Raw genomic sequence first — 23,781 nt, 5'->3', positions numbered from 1 at the left:
ACACTGCAGGGACAGCAGGGGCGTCTTAAAGAATCAGAAGTCCTGTTTCTAACTTTCAGTTTTTACTCTCACTGCGTGGTGGATTCAAACAATAATTACTGTAACGCTGTTTCAGCACAGCTTTCTTCTCTGTCAGATTTATCTATGTAAAGATAATTATTCATAGCAGAGGTTTGATCTGGATGCAGCAGCAACATTTTAATACACAGTAAAATCAGGAGTGTAAAACATGAGGTGCACCAGTAAGTAAGAGCCAGAACGTTCTAAAGGTCTATCAGAACAAAAAAAATCATCAGTCTAAAGCAGTGGTTCTCAATCTTGGGGTTGGGACCCCCATTGGGGTTGTGAGACACTGAGAGGGGGTCTCAAGATGCCCCCCAAAAAACTTTTAAATTACACTGTTGCCACTTTACACCGTTTTTTGTTACATTTTTTACCCCTTTTCATCATTTTCCCACCAACTTTAACACCTATTTTAGTCCAAATTAAACCCTTTCCACCACTTTTTTCTGCCTGTTTTTGCCACTTAAGCTTAGTGTTGCCTCTGTTGACCCATTATTGCTACTATTAACCCCTTTTTACCACTTTTTACGCGCAATTTCTCCCATTTTAACCAAATTTTAACATTGAATATACCCAATTTTGGTAGTTGAACCAGTTTCTGCCAATATCTGCCTATTTTTTCTTTCTCAGTTAACTCTTTATTGCCAGTTTATATCAATGCTTCAACCCATTTCACCAAATTTCCACCCATTTTTGCCAATTTAAACCCATTGCAGCCACATTTGAACTCCCTTATACCACTATATATGCCTGTTTAACCCGTTGTTGGCACTTCTAACCCATTTCTGCTACTTTAAAATCCAACTTCACCACCTTTTCCACCTTTTTTTTGCCAATATTAACCCAATGTAGGAATTTTACAACCATTTCAATTCTTTTTGTTTTTTAACTACAGGGTTTTACATTTTTAAGAAGGCTTTTTACTACACAAATGATTAAAGAAGATATTTTTGGCTCTTTGATAAGTGGGGTGATTATTCAGGTTAAATATGAAATATGGATACTACAGCTTTACTTTACAATGGACCATGGTTTTGCTGACCTCCATGGGCCCCCAGTTTGGCTGGGCTCTGCCATGTATCCCCCCTCATGGGCGGCCTTGTCTGCACATGACTATTCTTGATTGTGCATGGCTGTTCGACCACCTTCAGGTATAGCGGGGCTCCCCGGTCTCTGGCACCTTTATTTTGGGGGTCTCGGGCTAAAAAGGTTGAGGACCACTGCTCTAAAGTATCGCAGTCTTTTACTGGACATTTTTAAAAATCAATTTTTTCTCTAGGATCAGTTTTAATGATTTCAAAACGTGGTTTTCTCTGCAGCATCTTTCAGGCTGGAAATAAAGCTGTCACACTCTCATCCCTCATCTTTGACTGAGCCAGATAATTAATAATTAAATAAATAAATAAATACATTCTTCTTCTATTTTACCTGAAAGAGGAAAACCAGTAACATGCTGCTGTCATTTCTGGATCTTGTATTTCATTAACCCATGCTGCAGAGAGAGACTGATAAAAAAGTAGGGCTGTCCATTTCAAGCAAAGTTGTGATTTAAAAAATCACTCATATAAAGTTAATTATTTTGTAGGCATGGAGCTGCAGCCTGTGATTTATCAGACTGGTGTTTATTGAGCCAGTCTGGGCACCAGCAGATGCATTCCAGTCTCTACTGGTCAGTAAAGTGCTGACGCTGCTGCTTTAGAAACATTTCATACGGGGCTGCATCCGTACGAAACGTCTGACCGCAGAGAAACCCTCATTTTCAGAAAAGCCACTCGGGATATTAATGTCTTACTTTGATTACAAGGAAAGAAAAGTGCAATGATCTGTTCTATCAAATGTGACCCTAAAAGTACCGCAGAGTTCTGGTGAAGACTCATCCTCCCTACAGCTGTCTGTCTTTGACAGCCAGTCTAACACGTGTGAGGGCCTGTTTTTGTTCCATCACGGTTTGGGGTGATGGTTAGGGTCAGGAGTAGTCCCACAATAATACGTGTGATTCCTTTAATAGTCTGAATGGAGAAGAGCAGCTGATGACGATGTTACCTGCTAATGTAGGTGGCAGTAACACCAAGAACTATTAGCTAACTGCTTTAAAACCACCAACGAAGAAGAGTTAGAACCAGGTTTAGTAGAAGAGGAGGAACTGGCGTCTTCCTCTCCTCCACTTCTCAGTTTTTATTAGCCATGCTAATACATGTTAAAGGGATATTTTAGTATTTTTTTAAAGGGATACTTCAACATTTTGGCAAATTCACCCATTGCCATAATTCCTATAGTCTTAGTAATAGGTTTGGTTCCTTTAGTTGTTGGTGCAAGCTGTTTCTAGGTCTGGGGGGACCGTTAACCCAGCTGCACAGCTAACGCTATGGAAGCAGACAGAATATTTGGCTTTCCCTCATCAAACTCATCAAATACACAATCCAACAACTCCAAAACGCTCTCGTGGACAAGTTGTGACCTGCACATTCACCACGCTATGAAATAATAATGTGTAATTATGTAACATTACCACACATGAAGCAAATAGTCGGAACTATTTCTTGAGTAAACCACTGGGCGGAGTGACACAGTGCAGCAGCCATGTCTGGAGTGTAGTTCCGGCTTTGCATTTAGCTTTAAAACATCTCCGTCTCGAAATGTTCCATGATTATTTCATAGCGTGGTGAACGTGCAGGTCACAGCTTGTCCACGAGAGCGTTTTGGAGTTGTTGGATTGTGTATTTGATGAGTTTGATGAGGGAAAGCAAAATATTCTGTCTGCTTCCATAGCGTTAGCTGTGCAGCTGGGTTAACGGTCCCCCCAGACCTAGAAACAGCTTACACCAACAACTAAAGGAACCAAACCTATTACTAAGACTATAGGAATTATGGCAATGGGTGAATTTGCCAAAATGTTGAAGTATCCCTTTAAGTATGAGGTACCCAGCAGTAGAAATGGTGTCAGCCTTTAATGAGTTCAGTGAGCATCGCTCCTTTAATAAGGATTCTCTGGTACCAGCCAGGAACTAGGCTTTACAGCTGAACAGGTGGGTACAGCTTCTCTGCAGAATTTAGGGAGTTTTTGGTAAAAAAAAAACTCACTGTTGAACTTTTGAAGCATTTTATTTTTTAACCAGAAAGCCTCTAAGTTTTTGCCATGATTTTGCAATGAAGTAACCTGACACGGCAGATGGATTTGTTTCACACATCATCTGGTAAACCTCTCATAGACAGCGTTTGGGAAAGGGCAGAGCCTTTGAAAAAACTGGGAGTGTGAGGATGTTCTGTCTGTCTGTCTTTACGCGCCAATCAGTGCAACAAAACACGTGACATAGCTGCTACCGAGGAGTAAACTCCATAGAGAACTGCACAACGGTAACCATGGCAACTGTAGACATGTCAGTATGTGACTTTTGTGGTTTTAGAAAAGAAAACAACTCACTGCTGTTCATTTTTCTTCTTTTAACAGTTACGGGTTCTTGCATTTCTGCAGATATGGAGAAGTAGAGAACAGCAGCTACTAGTGAGTATTTAAGGGCTCTGCTCAGGCTCCTTTAAAACGTCCCATTCTGTGTCTGCACTGACAAACACGAGTCATGACTTTGCAGAAGTAAAACACACTTTAGCAGCTGTTCTCTACCTCCACATGTCTGCATACATTTAATGAGCCGTTCACTAACAACTATGTGACGGCGTCACAGCACCCTACATAAATCCTTCCTCTGAAACCTTAAAAAGGCTCTAAAACACGTTTTATTTTCACCTTTACGTTTTCTTCATTTGATCATTCTGAGATTTTAGACTATTCATGTCTGTGCTGTTTTTAATTTTTGCATCTTTTTAAAATCTGTCTTCCTTCTTTTTAATAAATCCCAGGCAGTCCCAACTATCACAGGCTGTTTTCACACTAGAAGGATTTCACTGTCAGACTAGAGGAAATGAGGGAAACTGAGAATTAGGCCTTTAAATTCTGAATTTTATGTTCTTTTTTTTACTGATGAACCGAACCATCCTGAACCATGACCTCTGTGAACCCTACATCCCTACTATTGAAATGTTCTAGAAACCATGATGCAGCTTTTTAGTAGCAATAATGACTCATTTATAAAGGCTCTGTACAGAAATAAGTCAACATTATCATCTTTTCATTGTTAAACAGTAAAAGTACGGTTAATAATAGTTAGATAAATAACTAAACATAGTAAATATCTATGATCTACATCAGTGTTACTCAACCCTAATCAACCACAGAGCCAAACTGTTGACAAATACCTTTGCAAGAGCCACAATCTAAGAGGTGAAAAATGGCAAAAACAAGCTGAAGTAGCAAAAAAAAAAAAGCTAAAGGTGGCAAAAATGGTGAAAAGGGCATTAAAGTTTCCCTTTTTTAAAGTTTTCTGGGGAATAATATTTAAAATTAAGACATAAAAGAGCCACAGGTTGAGTATCACTTCTCTAAAGTAAATTAACTCTGGATCCATTTATTATTTATTTATGAATATTATCATAGAGTGAAGGGTCAAACAGGCCTGGATCAGCTCTGCCAGCGTAGCTGTGTGCCCAGTGTTTCCTCTTTAAAGTGGAATAAGCTCTGATAAATTTCATGGTTTCTCGTATTTTTAGCATCAGATTTTCTACAAACTCTCATTCAGCTTGAGGCCATCCCTTTGACCTGGCCGGAGCGCTAACCTTGCTGCCGTTGCTCTGCTCCGTGTAGCTCTGACTTTAGTCGGTCTCTCACTGAAAAAGAAATCCTCTCCAGGATCGCGGCTGTCTCGTGGACTGCAGAGTCATTCTCTAGGATTCTGCTGCATTCATATCACTTTTATCAGCCTTATAAACTTTTAAGGCCAAGCTGCAAACAAACATCCTCCAACATGAGTCTGATAGCTGAGGGGAAGCTGAGTTTTTTACCCATGGATCAGGTAATGAATCAGGTAAAAGCTCTGCTTGTTCTCCTGTTGGTGCTCTTGTAGGTGTTTCTACCTTCAGCACGGCTGCATAATCAAAAGGATGAACAGGTAAATGCTTCTACATTTTTGGCTCTTTTGATTACGGTTTGTTTGGAGAGATCTGAAAATGTTGCAGGTGTTCCTATAAAAGCCCTTCATTCCACTGGCCTCCAAATATCTCCACCACCTGAACCCTCCACCCTCCCACTCAAGGACGGAGGATCCAGCCGATCCATACCGCTCTGTCTCTTGTGTTTGTGTGTTTCTCATTTACCAGGCTGCATCTGTTGATGCGACTGCGCTGCGGGCCTTCTCCTGCTTCGTGCTCCGTTTCGGGGATCCACTTGCCTGCCTGCAGACACGCTTCCACCCCTGGCATCAAAGAGAGGAGAGAGAGAGAAAAAACAGAGCTCCAGCTAATTATGTTGACTTGAAAGAGGGTGACAAGGCAATTGCGAGATGGTAGGGGGTGTGGGGTGTGGGAGGGGTGTAGACAAAGCTCGTGTCTGTTTTATCGCAACGAGTCGGAAAATCTCGAGCATTGGCAAAGCTGCAGTTGTTGACAGAGAAAGATGCCCACAGCGTGATGGAGTTAATGATGCAGCCCTCGTTTTAAGTAGCTCCAGCTTAAGCAGAACTCGAGCATCGTCTCTTTCTCTCCGTCTCCTGAGGTTTTGTGGAGTCGAATTGGAGCGTGTGACAGCCGCATCGTTTTTTAGAGCTAGAATATTATCTTTTGTTCTAAATTCTTACAAAAAGCTCCTTGAAAGGCTGAAAAGTTTTAATAAAAAGTCTCGGCATATAGGAAAGGGAGGGGGTAGTGTCACATTTTAATGACCTCTCACTGTCAAAGATAAAAAATAATGCTTTTCAGCAAAACACCGATCACAGAGCCGCTGTTCTCCGTCAGTGAAAATGTTGGTGAAAAAGAAATTCAGGCTGAAAGTAAAAGGATGTGGAATACACCCGAGCATAAGTTTGGCCTAAATAACCACTTTGATTGTGTACATTTTCAGACTTCTCTGAACTTTCTGCACACACACCGTCTACATTCCTGCACACACACACTCTGCACCTCTGTTTCTTAAAAAAAATGCCCCTCCATGAACAGATCAGGCTAAATGTGTGCATGTGCATCTTGTCACAACACGGCGCCCTGTCATATGATCACACACACACACACACACACCCATCCACACACACACACACACATTTGGTAGAGTGGTAATTACATTTCTTCATCCCCCTTAATTACAGCTTTCATTGACGAGGACCCTGCCAGAGCCAGAGGCAGAGACGAGGGGGAGATGTGGGGTTAATCGCTCCGGACGATGGCACTTAGCGCTGAAGAGTCATTAGCATATTTGCTAATTACGCTCACAAAGCCTGAATGCAGAAAAAAAACCTCAAACTCCTTCCTTCCTGAGTCACTGAATGAGTGAACAGCCAGATGAACCCACTTCCTTGATTAACTATGAGAGCGGCTGGAACTGTGATCTCATTATGAGGACAACCGCTGGAGACTGCTGGGAAATTAGGAAAGCAAATAGTGACACTGTAGGATCAGGGGAATAAGAGCTCATTCTTTTTAGGAGGAAATCAAGTATTCATGTAAACACAGGTGGCACGGCAGCCGCACAGCTCACAGTCGCTCCCAGGTTCATTCCCCCGCAGCTTTGCCTCTGGCAGGGGTGACGGGACAGGTGTCTGAGAGGAGCAGCTCACAGGAACAGTCTGAGCAGTAACAATGTGGATAAACGGACCATAGCTTCAGCCTGGCTCACTATAATACATGTTTAAATCTTTACACATGAAAATAACAGAGCTAAATCATGATAGACTGAACCGTTTCTCTCCTACAGCACAGACAGACTCCTGCTCCAAAAACTGGTAGCCTAGAAAAATCTCCTGAGGTCAAACACGACTTTGGAGAAAACAAACATGGCAGAAGTCAAAGTTTATTTCTCTAACGCATCTAAAACAACCTCAGCTGACCCAAGAGCTTCACAGGATTAAAACTAAGGCACACAGAGGAAGACTGGAGGAACTGCTGATCACAGTTCTTGGATATTTCACTAACTTTATGAAAACCCTTCCATTACCTTTCAGTGTGATTTACACCACTTTCCACATTATTAATCAGGCCACAGGTTTCAGCAATCTGGGAAAGAACAAGGATCTCTGCTGCTGGAAAGCCTACAACAGTGTAATGTCTTGGACAAGGAATGAAAACATGAGATATTTCAGGAAAATTAATCGTGATCATCGTACTGTGAAGACATTAGTGTCTGATTCAGAGCACAGACGGGTTCCTGCAGATAAAGGCATAATGAGGAAGGTTTCTGACAGACAGATTCATCAGATTAAGAGAGCAGATGCTAAAATGTCATCACAAAGCAGCAAACAGGTATTTGAAGCTGCTGGTGCCTCTGGATTCCCACCAACCTCAAGGTGTAGGATCCTCCAGAGGCTTGCAGTCGTGTATAAACCTACTATTCAGCCCCCCCTAACCAATGCTCACAAGCAGAAACGGTTGCAGTGGGCCCAGAAATACATGAAGACTCATTTTCAAACAGTCTTGTTGACTGATGAGTGCCGTGCAACCCTGGATGGTCCAGATGGAGGAGTAGTGGATGGTTGGTGGATGGCCACCATGTCCCAATGAGGCCGGGACGTCAACAAGGAGGGGGCGGAGTCATGTTTGGGCCAGATTCATGAGGAGAGAGCTGATAGGCCCCTTTAGGGTCCCTGAAGGTGTGAAAATGACCTCTGCAAAGTATCTAGAGTTTCTGACTGACCACTTTCTTCCATGGTACAAAAAGAAGAACCGTGCCTTCCGTAGCAAAATGATCATCATTCATGACAATGCTCCATCTCATGCTGCAAAGAATCCCTCTGTGTCATTGGCTGCTATGGGCATAAAGGAGAGAAACTCATGGTGTGGCCCCCATCCTCCCCTGACCTTTAACCCTACTGAGAACCTTTGGAGCATCCTCAAGCTAAAGATCTATGAGGGTGGGAGGCAGTTCACATCAGAACAGCAGCTCTGGGAGGATATTCTGACATCCTGCAAAGAAATTCAAGCAGAAACTCTCCAAAAACTCACAAGTTCAATGGATGAAGAATAGTGAAGGTGATATCAGAGAAGGGCTCCTATGTTAACATGAACTTGGCCTGTTCAGATGTTTTTGATTGAAATAGCTTTGATTTCAGTAAATATGACCTCCTAATGCTGCAAATTCAGCAAATGACAATTTTCACTTCTTTACAGCCTATAAACTCTTTTAAACTCTGTTTTAATAATGTGGAACAGTGACTTTGGAGTTTGTTTTTTTTAATCATGGTTATCATTATGAAGTTTGTTCAAAAACATTTGAATTCTGCTCTAACGGCTGATGACTTGAAAATACTCTGTCAATTGCATTAATATTTAGGAAAATAAGAGAAAAATGTCATTTGCATAATAATGTGGAAAGCGGTGTAGTTGCTCTCAGTCTTTATCTAAGCTAGTCTTAAAACATCTCCACTCCAGCATGGAGGTTTATGTTCGTCTTATTTCCTAAAATGTTGAACTATGAGGCATGCAGGATGGATGAGAGGTTTGAAACCATAGTCTGATCTTCAGTGAAAGCTTAGTTAAGGCTGTCAGCTGGTGTGGACACCCGTGAGGCAGGATGAAGCTGATTTTCATGAAGGGTTTGAAATATAACGCTGAAGTTGCCTCTTGAAGGAAAAATGGCAGCGATGAAAGCTTGAACCAATAAAAAGTTAAGCTGGGGCTTGGCCCGGCTGACAGCGATGGCACACAAAGACAGGTGACAGCGAGGAGTCAGCAGCTCACGGATGTGTGTGTGCACACGCAGAAACAAGGATGGAGACAGATAAGATGCCACTGTGATTGTCATGAGGGAGACAAGCTGTGTCAAGTGCTCAGCCTGCGTGGAGAGAAGAGAAAGGGAGGGACTGAAAATGGTCCACACACACACAAAGTCATATACAGTGACACAACCACGCATGCAAACTTAAAATGTCTTTGTGGCAGAGACAGAGGCAAACACACTGAAGAGATGCTGCTGACGGATACACCAGTCAAGGGCACACCAAGGAGCCAGAAAACTCTTTGACAGCAAGTCTCTTTTTACTTCCCCTGAAGCCGATTCTCTCTGAAAAATCTGCTTGTTGACTTGGTTCACGGATACCGTGGAGGCTGGCTTGGAATAGCAAGTTTTTTTGCTAAGTATTCATCTTGGAATAAATCAAAGAGGAGAAAGAGTTAGCCATCTTTTCATCACAGGTTATACGGAGGCCTTGAGGAGCCTCCTTCCCACTGTAGCTGCTCTATTTGGCTGGCAGTCATGTAAACAGGTGTGAGCACAAACAATTATCGGAAAGTTGCCTGCTGCAAATTTCCCTTTTAAAGTTTGCCAGGACACTTCATGTGCTCCAGAAACATAAACACTGAAAGAAGATGAAGCAAGGTTCCTATGAAACAAAAGGCTGGAAGTCTGCAGAGCAGAGGAAGTTCGAAATAAAGTCACTCTGGTTTGGTATTGGAGAGGTAACGACCCTGATACCTCAGTGGGACTTTAAGAAAGCAGCCAAAAGATATATTTACATCATTGTCCTTATGTTTCCAGTCAAATCTGGGTGCCAAAGTAACTCCCTGTTTTAGCCAATACCCATCCATCCTGGACTTTCCCTGAGACAGAGATGGCGGCTGAAATGTTCCTTAGGATCCAGGGAAGAGCACAAAAGCCATAAAATGACCTGAAACAGCTTGTGCAGCACAATCCATTAGTTCTGCTCTGTTGTTCCTCTGATATTTACCTCTTAGATTCCTCTTTCTGCAGCAGACAGCCTCAACCACTGGCGCAATCCTTTTTCTATAGAACTGTTGAATGATTCAGTAAACACTAAAATGACCTTGTAAGGAAGCAAACAAACATAAAAATAGATGCAGAATCGATGATGAAACTTTGGTAAACAGACGATGATGAAGGTGAACAGTCTGCATTCACACAGTTCCTTTCTATTCTTACAACCACTTTAAGCTGTACAATCCCTGTCCTGTTTACCTGATTAACACGCAGGTAAAGGCTGCTGACTGCCCTCTGATGTAACTTCAACACAAACCCACACAGTCACCAGTCAGCCCTCTCAGGGTTTTACTCTTATTGGGATTCAAGACTGACAACAGTCTGAAATGATGGCGGTAAACAAACTACTCATATGAAAAAGGAAAGCTTCCTCACTTCTTAAATAAACTGCTCCAATGCCAAAAAGTCGGGACGCTGTGTTTATGATCTTCATAAAGACAGAAGTCAGTGATTGTCAGATCTCATAACCCCAGACTTGAACAGAAACAACAGATCAGATGTTAAACTGAGACATTTTAACATTCCAGGAAAAATATTAGCTCATTGTGAATCTAATGGCAGCAACACATCTCAAAAAAGTAGAGACAGGAAGACGCCACAGTGTAGCATCCCCTCTTCCTTTAACAAGAGTCTGTAAACATCTGGGTAGCAGTCGTCGAATTAAACTATTCAACAGCCTTTATTACCATGACTAAAACTAGACTGAGACTAACAAAAATAGATCTGTGATGACTAAAACTAGACTGAGACTAACAAAAATAGATCTGTGATGACTAAAACTAGACTGAGACTAACAAAAATAGATCTGTGATGACTAAAACTAGACTGAGACTAACAAAAATAGATCTGTGATGACTAAAACTAGACTGAGACTAACAAAAATAGATCTGTGATGACTAAAACTAGACTGAGACTAACAAAAATAGATCTGTGATGACTAAAACTAGACTGAGACAAACAAAAATAGATCTGTGATGACTAAAACTAGACTGAGACTAACAAAAATAGATCTGTGATGACTAAAACTAGACTGAGACTAACAAAACTAGATCTGTGATGACTAAAACTAGACTGAGACTAACAAAAATAGATCTGTGATGACTAAAACTAGACTGAGACTAACAAAAATAGATCTGTGATGACTAAAACTAGACTGAGACTAACAAAACTAGATCTGTGATGACTAAAACTAGACTAACAAAACTAGATCTGTGATGACTAAAACTAGACTGAGACTAACAAAAATAGATCTGTGATGACTAAAACTAGACTGAGACTAACAAAAATAGATCTGTGATGACTAAAACTAGACTAACAAAAATAGATCTGTGATGACTAAAACTAGACTGAGACTAACAAAAATAGATCTGTGATGACTAAAACTAGACTGAGACTAACAAAACTAGATCTGTGATGACTAAAACTAGACTGAGACTAACAAAAATAGATCTGTGATGACTAAAACTAGACTGAGACTAACAAAACTAGATCTGTGATGACTAAAACTAGACTAACAAAACTAGATCTGTGATGACTAAAACTAGACTGAGACTAACAAAAATAGATCTGTGATGACTAAAACTAGACTAACAAAAATAGATCTGTGATGACTAAAACTAGACTGAGACTAACAAAAATAGATCTGTGATGACTAAAACTAGACTAACAAAAATAGATCTGTGATTTGACTTGATGCAGTTTGCAGTTGACTTGTTTCGCAAATTTGTTTTCTGGAAAATGTTCCCAAACTTTGGAAGCTCTGGGTCGGCTTTTTGGTGTGTTCTCCGTGCTTTCCGCCATGCTTAACTTCTTCTCAGTTTCTGTGAATAATGTAAACAGTGGGAGCGATACTGCCCCCACCACTTCCTATAGTGAACTGCAAGTACAGATGAGTCCTTACCGGCCGGTACTAGATTTTACCAATATAAAAAGCAATAATACAACGCGTCGACACTCGAATTCCCGCATCGACAAATTTTTATAGTCGACACAAACGATTATGTCGAAGAATCGTTGCAGCCCTAAAGACAATAAATGCTTGGACTAAAATGTGAGGACTTTTTATGGACTAAAACTAGACTAAAAGTAAAGGACATTTCTATGAAACCGTCGGGTCAGTGCGAGAAGTTTATGACATTCCCTGAAGTCTGCAGACACAAACTGAGCGCTGTCTCACACCAGCGAGTCATGCAGGCAGCGCGTAAACTCAGAGATCTGCGTAGGTTCACCGGTGCAGGCGTAGCGCCATATCTGCCATGAAGCCACGGCCAGTGGATGAGTAAAAATGCAGGACGCTGCCTGTAAACATCACTACATCAACTTCTCTTCCCTCGTGATTTTAACACTTCATATCATAGATGTTACGTTATAGTAACAGCAAAAACAAAAGCATTGTGCCACTTAAATAGGGGTCTATGTAAAACACAGCACGTCGACCAATGCGACGTGATATCCAGGCTACAGCGTGGGCGTATGTGGATACATGACTGATTTAAGAGAAGCATCCAGGCAAATGATTAGCCTCGAGGAATTTTTTTTATTGAATCACCCGAATCATTCAAGGAATCGTTTCAGCCCTAAAATATAATATAAATTCAGTTTATTATACAATAGCTGGGTGAGCAGGAAATAAATGTAAGAACTGAGTTTTACTTTTGTCATGTAAAAGAAAAAATGGTTGTAAAGGAAGCACAATGAAGCATTTCACTCTTCTGGCAGAGGTAAAACATTAGAGATAGTCAGACTTTAAAAAGAAAAGAAAAGATAAGGCAAAAAGGCCAAAACAGAATTTTATCAGCAGTCATGACTGTACTGAGTCTAAAAATATTATATTCAAAAATGTGTTTTCTTTATCTGCAGTGTGGAAGAGAGCTAAAGCTTATTTCAGCACTGTACGCTGCCTTCCAGGAGTAAAAGAAGCTGAGAGCAGAAATATCTGAACTTCTTGTCATTCAGTGCCTCAGTGAACTCTAATCTCTGCTAGAAATGATCAAATCTGGGAGATAATCAGGTAAATATTGGAGTTTTGGATCTACTGTAGAGCTATTTGTCTCAACAGTGCTTACATTTACACACCATGGAGAGAATAGATTCTCCTTTACTTTCAGCGATGTCTGCAGCTGTAATTAAAGCCCAGCCTAGCTACTACAGCTGCTGGTATGGTGGGGTCACACACACTTTACTGGTGTGTGAGTGACTTAGAGACACAAACAGAGATCTCTACGTGGTTGAAGCCTTGGTTACTGAGGACTGTATGGGGGACATTGTTTAACATGGCATCCCAAATACGCCTGCTGACATCTCTTGATACTCACAGCTGAATTTAACGATCCAGCAGCCAGCGAGGAGACCCAGGAGGGCGGAGAAGGTGGTGGGCATGTGTCCCTCTGGCACAACAACATGGCTGACTGCAGGAGAGAAAACACACAAACACAAGAAACGTCATATGGAGACGGTACAAATGAGTTGTGCTCCACATCCAAAAATAGCTGCTGCTCCTGGACCTCCTGCTGTGTCTGACTGGCTCCAGTCTGAGCCGTGGACTGTCTGTGTAGAAATGTTATAGCTGCAAGTTTAGATCAGGCTTTAGACGGCCAAGATAATACGTCTCACTGCAAATATAGTCTACATTTTACTGTGTAAAGCACCTTCTGTTTCAGCTCAAGTCGAGTTAAAAAAGTCTATAATTAAAGACAAAAACCGAGAAGCAGCCCTCATGCTATGATCAGGAGTAAAAGTCAAGGACAGCGTTTGTAGAAGCAGCAGAAAAGCACCAGCTGATGACAGACTGATCACTGACTTTGTTAGGCTCAGCTATGAATCCCAGAAACAGAGTCTACAGTCAAATATGAGATGTACTTTGTTTTACTTTTTAATGAAATATTTCTTCTGATATGCTCTGAATTTTTCAACAAAAGCGTCCCCCGCTGCGGCCCGGCTCATGTAGAAAAAACACAGAGCTAGAGCAGAACAACTGGAGCCTCAGCCTGCACAGCCAGACGTTCTCATCATGTCAAGATTTTAAAAAGACTGTATTTCAGAAGAATGTGGAGGGAATATTTAGACAAAGAAGTGTTTTTATCCTGATGTTAATGACAGCAGGCTAACACTACTGTTAGCAGGAAACATGGCTGTGCTGTTTCCCTCTCTGTAGTTTCTCAGTCCTGCAGGTGAAGCCTTTATTCTAATGTCACACTCACTCACCACTGGGTCTGGGCTCCTAATAACCATTCAGCTGTACTGTGTTCATATTTGAAGCTTTAAATCGTTAATAATCCTGTCTTTCCTGTTTACTACCATTCATCTGACTGAATGCTTTCATCCAGAGAGGAAAACTCCCACAAGGACCTTTCCTATCAATATCTTCACTAGAACGCCTCCTGGTACAACCAGCTCCTAACTAACATATGTATAATGTCAAACATTATTTCCAAAAAAGTTGGGTCACAGTGTAAAATGTGGATAATAACAGATAGCAATCATCTGCAAATCTCAACAGAAAAAATAATTTCTTTACATAGAATATTTCTGATGTTGAAACTGAGACATTTGATTGTTACATGGAAAAATATTTTTGCTCTCTTTGAATTTGAAACTGAAACAAATCCCACAAATAGGAGAGGGACCTGGATGCAGCCGAGGACCTCCACCTTACACCAGATGAACACCGCCATATCTCATCTTCTAATGCTGGAAGTCACTTGAACTGAGCGTCTTCTTCGTGTTTTCTCCGTGTGTCACCGCCATGTTAATAGAGGAAAGTCCGCCACATGAGGAAATACAAGTCGACGAAAAATAACAAGCACAGCGATTACATTATATTATTTTTAATAAAATGATTTATGATCCAAATTCACGTCTCACTGATCTCAGACATGAAATGTGACGGGAGATTGGCTGGCCGGACACCGATGCCGCCGCCAGGTTGCCAGCAGTAAGTCCACTACGTCATTTACTACAGTAGACAAGACCTGTGCACGTTTTCAGAATAAAAATCTCAAATGACATGGATTTTAAAGAATCATTTATGATAAATGATTCATGTTAAAATTAAAACTTACAGTGAAACACAAAAAGAGAATCCACTGTCTTGTATTTTCTCAGTTTAATGAAAAGATGTACTCCATGATTTAAAATAAAATAATTTTATAGAAAATACAGTTTCGTATATGTATAGATATCTTTTCATGGTGTCCGGACCTCTGAGGTGGAGGTCCTCGGCTGCATCCAGGTACTCCTGTAAATAGCAGGGATGGCACAACAGAAGACAGGGAAAAGAAGTATTACTTATAAAGAACAGCGGGAGGAACATTTGGTCAGTCAGTCTTTTTATTGACTTCTCCAAGGCCTTTGACACTGTAGATCACAGTGTTTTATTGAACTGTCTTAGAGGTACTGGGTTTTCAGAACATGCTGTTGGTTGGTTTTCTAACTATCTGACTGATAGATCTCAGGCTGTTCAATTAGAAGGTGTTCCCTCTAAGGTACTAAAAATTGAGAAGGCGGTGCCTCAAGGGTCTGTACCAGGCCCCCTGTTGTTTACTATATATATAAATTGGCTTGGACAAAATGTTCCCAATTCCTCACTTCATTTTTATGCTGACGATACAGTAATCTACTGCTGTGCACCTACACCTGCAGAAGCTTTTGCAAATCTTCAGCATGCTTTTGATTTAGTCCAAGATCAGCTTAGCCAGCTGCAGCTTGTTTTAAATGCAGACAAAACTAAACTCATGTTCTTTACATCCTTAAGAGGAGCTCAAAAAAATATTGCCTGGGAAAATTGTTACAAAGGACAGTCATGAAATTGAGTTGGTTTCTTCCTTTAAATATCTAGGGTTTTTGCTTGATGAAAACTTGTCTTTTAAGGAGCACATTCAGTATGTTGCTAAAACGCTGAAGGTTTTACTTGGTTTTTATTACAGAAACAAGTCCTGTTTCTCTTTTATGGTCAAAAAGAGACTTGTTGAGTCTACCTTTTTACCTGTTCTTGACTATGGTAATGTATTGTACATGAATGCTTCTGCTCAGAGTCTGCAGATGTTGGATAGTGTTTATCATGGAGCTCTGAGATTTATCACTAACTGTGGATTTCTTACTCACCACTGTACCTTATATGCTAAAGTCAACTGGACTTCTTTAAGCACACGTCGTCTTGGACATTGGTATGTCTTCATTTATAAAGCCATTCTAGGCAACATTCCCGAATACCTTTCCTCTCTGTTGATCGTGAAGGATGGATTGCACAACTTGCGTTTGTTTGACTTTGTGCAGTTTGTTGTTCCCAAAGTCCGAACTGAGCTGGGAAAGAAAGCTTTTAGGTTTTCTGCTCCTTTTGCATGGAACAATCTGCAGACTGAATTTAAACTGCAGAACCTGGTGTCTCTGAATGTTTTTAAATCTTTAGTGAAAACTCTTGAAATCAAACTGTCTGTATGCCAATGTTTTAGCTGACGTCTTATTATCAATATACCTGTTATTTATTATGTACTGTATGAGCTTGAGTGTGTTTGATTTTGAAACTGCATTGCTGCCATTTTTGGCCAGGTCCCCCTTGAAAAAGAGATCTTTGATCTCAATGGGGCTAGCCTGGTAAAATAAAGGTTAAATAAATAAATAAATAAACATGACTGGGTATAAAAGGAGCATTTTAGAGAGGCAGAGTCTCTCAGAAGCAAAGATGGGCAGAGGTTCACCAAACTGCAAGTACAAACTGTGGAATCATTTCAGAAGAAGGTTCCTAGTTGTAAAATAGGGAGAGTGTGAATATCCCACCATCCTACAGAGTATCATCAAATATTTAGATAGTCTGGAAAAAGCCTGTACACAAGGGGCAAGGCCAAAAGAACATTCTGGATGCTTCGATGTTTTTGTAAGATCTTTGAAAGTTATATTTTGCATGAACTTTGTTTTTGATGAGCTGGTTTTGTTTTTCTGTTGGTGAAAAAAATCCCTGTTTTTAATAATTAAACTGCTTTATTGTGTAAATCTGTGGTGAGCTGTTGGCCTGATGGGGCCGCTGTAGGGTAGACAGAAAAATATCATCATTTTAGTGTCAGCTTGCAAATGTTCTCTGATTATCACCACACAAAGAGAAAAACTGTGGTGTTGTGTCAGAGACAAATTCAAGAATGAGCTGATGGTCTAAATCCATCCTTCCTGTCATAAATGTGTTAGTAAAGATTATTTACAGTAGGGCTGGAAAATTCATCCAAAATTAGATTAAATCACATTATAGCAATTTTCAAATCACAAAAGGTGCAGAATTTCTTTGACCTGAAATTTGTGTTAAAATAGCATATTAAGACTCTTTGCAGCACAGATATTATGCATGGCATATGCAATTATTCAGGTGCCATTTATTTTAGAATAGTCTAGAAAAAATCCTACCTTCTTCATTTTTGTACTGTTTTCATATTAAATATAAGAATGAAAAAAACCCTTCAATGCAACTGTTCACACTTTTAAATAAGTGTTCAGCCCTTGTTTAGGAATAAAAGAAAGTTAAGGAATAATCACATATCAAATCGCAATTAAATTTTTTTCCAAAATGGTTCAGCCCTAGTCGAGTAGAATCAACAGCAAAAAAACTTTTAATTTTTCATTGGGAAGTTCTGCAGCAGATAACACTCCTCATTTCACTCACTGATAAAACTGATGGATAAAAATGATTACCCAGCCCTAACCCAGCAGCATAGAGGATTTATCTCCAAGGATCCAGCCTGTGTTCATCCACAGAGTTTTGTGTGTTTTTCCACTCAGTAAATCATTAGCGCATGTTTTTAACTGCCCGTTTGATTTGGTAAGCTTTTACAGACAAACAGTTCATGACAGCACAACAAAAGGCCAGGCTTATTCCATTAAACGTTTGAGACAAGGACACAAAATTACAGGTTAATTAAAATTTAAATACAAGCTTATTGGCTCTTCATTCAACAAGAGAGCAGCTGACAGGAGCAGAATTAACATAAGCACATCTCCAGGGCTAAACCCTCCTCCATTGTGCTTTTACTCAGGATTTTTGTGAATCTCTACTCTTCAAATAAATTAATTAAATTAATAAATGCATAAAAATCTCTGTGAGAGTGACGTACAACCTTCTGGTCAAGGCAGAGAATGCACCAGAAACACAATGATTGTACTAGAATGCAATCATTACCTTGATAGTAGTGTCAAACATTTTATAAAGAATTATTCCAATTACCTCTGCTCTCCTGTTCTCTCTCTGCCATTACTGTGCAGCAGTGGAGGAGCGGCTTTATCACAATGATGTATACACCACTGAAAGCACTTGTTAGTTACTGTTGAACCTTCATGAGTGATGATGCTCAAGCACTTTCTGCTGGCTTTTACACCACGCTGCATTATTCACATAAAAACTCCATCTCTAAGAGTCTGAATCTCTGTGACTAACATGTTAACCAGGGCAGAAACTTCTCCCTGACTACATGCCTTTGGTAGCTGTTAAACAGGGCGTCCAAATCCTGATTAATTACCAATCACAGTGGCCAAACACATGAGCCATGGTCCCAGCATCCCAGCAGTTCACTGGAAGCTTCTGTTTAGATGGAGTCCATGAGTCAGAAACAACAATAAAAAGTCATCAGTAGTGACCAATATCCTAAGCAGCTTTGCCCATAACGCCGAGGAAGTTTAAGCCCCATGTGAAGGCATTTCTGCACACACAAACACTACCTGAGCCAGAAACTGTGTCAGCAATCCTCCCTCCCAGTAGCTCGCCCAGTTTGGCCAGTTGAAGCTGTTCCGGTTGTGATAGCTTGCTGGAAAGAAACACCACCATTTCCTCCCTCCTCGCACACTCGCTCACCTGGGGAGAGAGAAACAGAGCTCTGAAACGTCTGGGCTTATAAATGCAAGGATTAAAAAAGTCTGGGGTTAACGCTTTCAGTGGGAATAAGAAAAAAAAAGAAGAAGTAGGTTCTTCACATGTGGATGGAGACGTACCACAGAGAGGCTGGCTGAGGGGCTCAGAGGTGTATTAGCATTTCTACTTCCTGCCGAGGCTTCCTGGAAAATCTGCAGCATCTCCGGACTCACTGCATAGTCGACAGGCCGCTTTCCATGCAGATTACTGCGGAGAAGAACGAGTCAAAGATTAAAGGTATGTCAGTGACTCAGAATATAGACGTTCCCTGATCCTATCATTTCCCATCACTGTGCAGACATACAGTCACCAAACAGGCAGTAAGCAGGGGTACAGCTGTGTGCAGGCTAGGCAGGGTTAAAATGGAAAAACAGAAGCAACACCATCGAAAAATACTGAACTACATACCAGCATCAGATATTTTTACTCAGAATTTAACTATTTCACATTATTGGTACTGATGTTAGGCTTCCTGTAGATCATAACCACTGCAGGACAGCATGTTAAACCAGGAAACCAGTCCTTTCAAAATAAACTCCACTGCAGGACAGCATGTTAAACCAGGAAACCAGTCCTTTCAAAATATACTCCACTGCAAGACAGCATGTTAAACCAGGAAACCAGTCCTTTCAAAATAAACTCCACTGCAGGACAGCATGTTAAACCAGGAAACCAGTCCTTTCAAAATAAACTCCACTGCAAGACAGCATGTTAAACCAGGAAACCAGTCCTTTCAAAATAAACTCCACTGCAGGACAGCATGTTAAACCAGGAAACCAGTCCTTTCAAAATAAACTCCACTGCAGGACAGCATGTTAAACCAGGAAACCAGTCCTTTCAAAATATACTCCACTGCAAGACAGCATGTTAAACCAGGAAACCAGTCCTTTCAAAATAAACTCCACTGCAGGACAGCATGTTAAACCAGGAAACCAGTCCTTTCAAAATAAACTCCACTGCAAGACAGCATGTTAAACCAGGAAACCAGTCCTTTCAAAATAAACTCCACTGCAGGACAGCATGTTAAACCAGGAAACCAGTCCTTTCAAAATAAACTCCACTGCAGGACAGCATGTTAAACCAGGAAACCAGTCCTTTCAAAATATACTCCACTGCAAGACAGCATGTTAAACCAGGAAACCAGTCCTTTCAAAATAAACTCCACTGCAGGACAGCATGTTAAACCAGGAAACCAGTCCTTTCAAAATAAACTCCACTGCAAGACAGCATGTTAAACCAGGAAACCAGTCCTTTCAAAATAAACTCCACTGCAGGACAGCATGTTAAACCAGGAAACCAGTCCTTTCAAAATATACTCCACTGCAAGACAGCATGTTAAACCAGGAAACCAGTCCTTTCAAAATAAACTTTGATGGCTGGTGTGCATCTTTTAAATCTGAGCTGTGGAAGAGAAGCTCCGTCTGTTTAGTTTCCTCCTGGAGCACTAATAGCTAAAATAAATGCATTTTTCTTCTTAAAAACAACTGAGAGTGAAAAATGTGAATAAAATGCTCGTCTTTAAAACAAAAACTAAAAATCCCTTTTATAAATCTTTGGACTTTATAAACACTTTCTGTACAGCCACCCTGTTTCTCCACAGTCAAATATTGCAGAAATATTCTTATCATCCAAACTGGAAATTTCTCATCTGTGGGTTGGTGTGGCAACAAAATGTGTTTCTGGTTTAATAAATAAAATTCTGATTGAATGCTAGAGTAAAGACCATCAGCAGTTTGTTCTCAAAACTGTGACAGTGAAAAATAAAGTAAAATTTCATTTCTGCTATTTCTTTCCAAACACTAGTGTTGTTTGCAAAAGAGGCACATTTCAAACTTTAAAGGTCACATATTATGCAAAAATCACTTTTTCATGTTTTTCTAACATAAACATGTGCCCCTGGCCTGTCCACAATCCCCTCAAGCTCCAGAACCCCCCCTTCCCCCACCTTTTAGAAAATGTGGGCTAAAACAAGCCGTTTTAAGTACTGATTTTAGAAAGTACAAGTACAGAAAAAAGCTTCTTAATTACAGTAGTTTGCTAAAATGTAATGTAGTTACTTCCTACCCCTGCTGAAAATGCAGAACTTTCTTGTTTTTGTGTTAAAAAAAAAGCCAGCACAAAAAATAATGAAATCTCTTTAAATTTCCGTTCATTTTTGACAGAAATGTAATTCTTTGTTGCTCGGTGAGTCCTGGGGAGGTTCAGATGTTTAAATGCAAGTACCCCCCCTAAAGGAAAGAGTCAGGGCGCCACGGCGCTGAGTAATTAACTTTAGTCGCCATCTCTCTCCCACGTGACCAAGCCTCCACAGGCAGTGTTGATTTTACAACCTGATAACTCCGTCTTCTCCAACAAGATAATCATTGTGCCCTACTTTTTTTTCCACAATCTGTGCACATTTAAGGTTTCTCCGTTATCACTGGACAAGCAGAATGGAAGAAAATCAATTTTTAGCAGCCCAGAGCTCAGAGAAAAACAATCTGGTGAGGTTACACCCTGCTTGTTCTGTGAAACTGTGCAGCCATGTGAGTCATTCACTTGTTGCAGCATAATTGTTTGATAAGATGGTTAGCTGCAATCTGTGCTCCAGATTATCAAACATACTAGACAGAAAACACACAAGACTTCAGAGTTATTTTACTTTAATGCACCATTAAGATGATTCTGGTTTATTATGAATATCAGGCCCCCCAAAGCTTCCTGTCCGGCCCCCGAAAGATCATTAAATTCAGAAAAGGAGGAAAACAAGATGTTATGGTTTTAAGAGTATCCTTTGGCCTTTAATGTCTGCAGCTGTTAAATCAATCCCACAAACAGTAATACTGAAATAATTTTACAATGACTCAACATTTGATCTGATTTTACTTAAATTTACTGTCATAATAAGTAGATATTAAAAGAAAGGGTTAAGGTTGGCAGAAGTGCTGCAAAATGACCAGATAAAGTGGAGAAAAGAGGTTAAAGAGTAGCAAAAATGGATGATAAGTGGCAAAATGGATTGTGGAGTGGCACAAAGGGACAAAAATTGGCAGAAAATTTGTGAAAAGCGGTCAAAATGTGGCAAAAATTGGTAAAAGATGAAAAAGGGGACAAAAAGCATAAAAAATTGATTACAAATTACCAAAAATTTGAACAAAAAAGTCATGAAAAGGGATATAAAGTGGCCAAAAATATAAGAAAAGTGGCAGAAATTGATAAAACAGTGGCACAGAGGGGATAAAACATGCAGGAAAAGGGGTTTAAATTGGTTAAAGAGACAAAAAGTATCAAAAATGAGTCAAAAGCAGCAAAACTTGGTTTTAAAGTTTCAAGAATTGTTGAAAAAGAATGTAATGAAAAGGGGTTAAAAAGTGGCACAAATTGAAAAAACATGCATAAAACATGCAGGAAGAGTGGTTCAAAGGGGGTTAAAATCTTGCAAAATTGGGTTAAAGAGACAAAAAGTATCAGCCAGTCAGTTCTGTTGTCAAGCCTGCTGCATGATAGATAACAGGGATAGATCTCACTGGTAATGACTAAAAATGTCCCGAGTTTAAAGGAAAATACAAATACTACTACAATAATATTCCAATCAGACCAAAATATTGATTTAATTCTTGTTTCAGTGAAAGTCCGGCCCCCAGAGTTTCTGTCTAGACTAAATGTGGCCCTTGTGCAGAGGTACTCGATGACCCCTGCCATAAAGCAAGCATCTTTAGTTTTAAAGAGCTGTAATGAAGAAGGCAGAGGTGACCTTGAGGAAAGAGGACAAAAGAATGAAAAAAGGCAGAAGAGGGAGGAGAGGAGACGGGGAGAAGAAGTCAGCCCAGCAGGTCGTCTCTAAAAGATTAAGTGTCAGCAAAGATAACACCTGGGGGACAATTAATAGGTCCACTGGTCCATAAAATATTTCATTTGGATTCATACCCCCCAAACACACACACACACACAAACAAACAGGAAACGTCCCTGACACTTCTACGTATGCACACAGGCTGCTGTATGCTGCTGCTGCACGTGAGAGGCATATCAGAGAGCAGAAATAATAAAGCATGGAAAAGTGTGCAGGAGGTAGATCCACAAACACTCTCCCACAAGCCTCTACCTAAGTACACAAGTGGGAGGCAGGCGCTGGTGCTTCTTAACCACTGCAACCATGACTCTGATTTGAACTGGGAGGAGGAGATTTAAATATTAATCTAAAGCTGAACATGAATACCGTTCACACCTACCAGTACCCAAAAGCTCTCTGCACAACAATGACATAACATCCAAACAACACTGATAAAAATAGGCTTCAGCTGATTGGTCTAACAAGTCTGGAGAGGTTTCAAATGTTCTTCATCTCACAGTGCTGTCAGATTTAGTCAGACTGATTGAAAATTTAAAATCCAGCCTGCGCTCACACAGCAGCCCAGGGAACTTTTGAACTGTCAGCTCAGCAGTGAGGCTAAAAAGGGATCTAACTGATGGAAACACAAGGCAGGCAGCTGATGAGGCAATGGGCGAGGCCTCAGTGCATTTTTAATCAAAAGCCTCGTTAGTTAAATTTCCTATTTAACAATCTGCTCCTGGTTTGTCCTGATGGTCAGACCAGCTGAGGGTTAATGCTAATAGTAGCTGAAGCACAGCATGACTCATCCAGAGAGCACCTGTTTAGTTTGTTCTGGTCTTTTCTGATGTCAAACTGCAGAAATCATCAGCTATCATAATAAAGAGAGTGTGAAAAAGTTGGTTTGATGCACTCAAACCAAAATACTAGATTCTAAATATTTCTGTTTGAATAGAAAACATCTGGTATAACAGATGAGTGGGTTTGCTTTTATAATTAATAGATAAAACTTCACACTGAAGTACATTTCAGAAATAGAAACAATGCTATTCATACACCTAACCTCTGTCTCAGGGGTCCTCAACCTCTTCAGCCCACGACCCCCAAAATAAAGGTGCCAGAGACCGGGGACCCCCACTGGACCTGAAGGTGGTTGAACACAGCCAGGAACATTCTTTCTTTCCTTTTATTTAGTTTTCATTCATATACAGGTGC

At 40.4% G+C, this 23,781-nt stretch overlaps 1 protein-coding gene across 2 annotated transcripts in view; it reads right to left on the bottom strand.

The window, feature by feature from the left end:
• Positions 1 to 23,781, bottom strand: part of bard1 (BRCA1 associated RING domain 1) — a 53,976-nt gene that overhangs the window by 1,396 nt on the left and 28,799 nt on the right. For both annotated transcript variants that reach the window (XM_041807798.1, XM_041807799.1), the window contains exons 7-10: positions 18,836 to 18,962; positions 18,566 to 18,698; positions 13,186 to 13,278; positions 5,269 to 5,366 (exon numbers count right to left, since the gene is read on the bottom strand). In XM_041807798.1, the coding sequence (XP_041663732.1) occupies positions 5,269 to 5,366; positions 13,186 to 13,278; positions 18,566 to 18,698; positions 18,836 to 18,962 (451 nt within the window). The remainder of the gene's footprint in view (positions 1 to 5,268; positions 5,367 to 13,185; positions 13,279 to 18,565; positions 18,699 to 18,835; positions 18,963 to 23,781) is intronic.

This window comes from Cheilinus undulatus, linkage group 15, assembly GCF_018320785.1.
Source record: "Cheilinus undulatus linkage group 15, ASM1832078v1, whole genome shotgun sequence".
Classification (NCBI taxonomy): Eukaryota; Metazoa; Chordata; class Actinopteri; order Labriformes; family Labridae; genus Cheilinus; species Cheilinus undulatus.
This window is presented reverse-complemented; position numbering and strand designations above follow the sequence as displayed.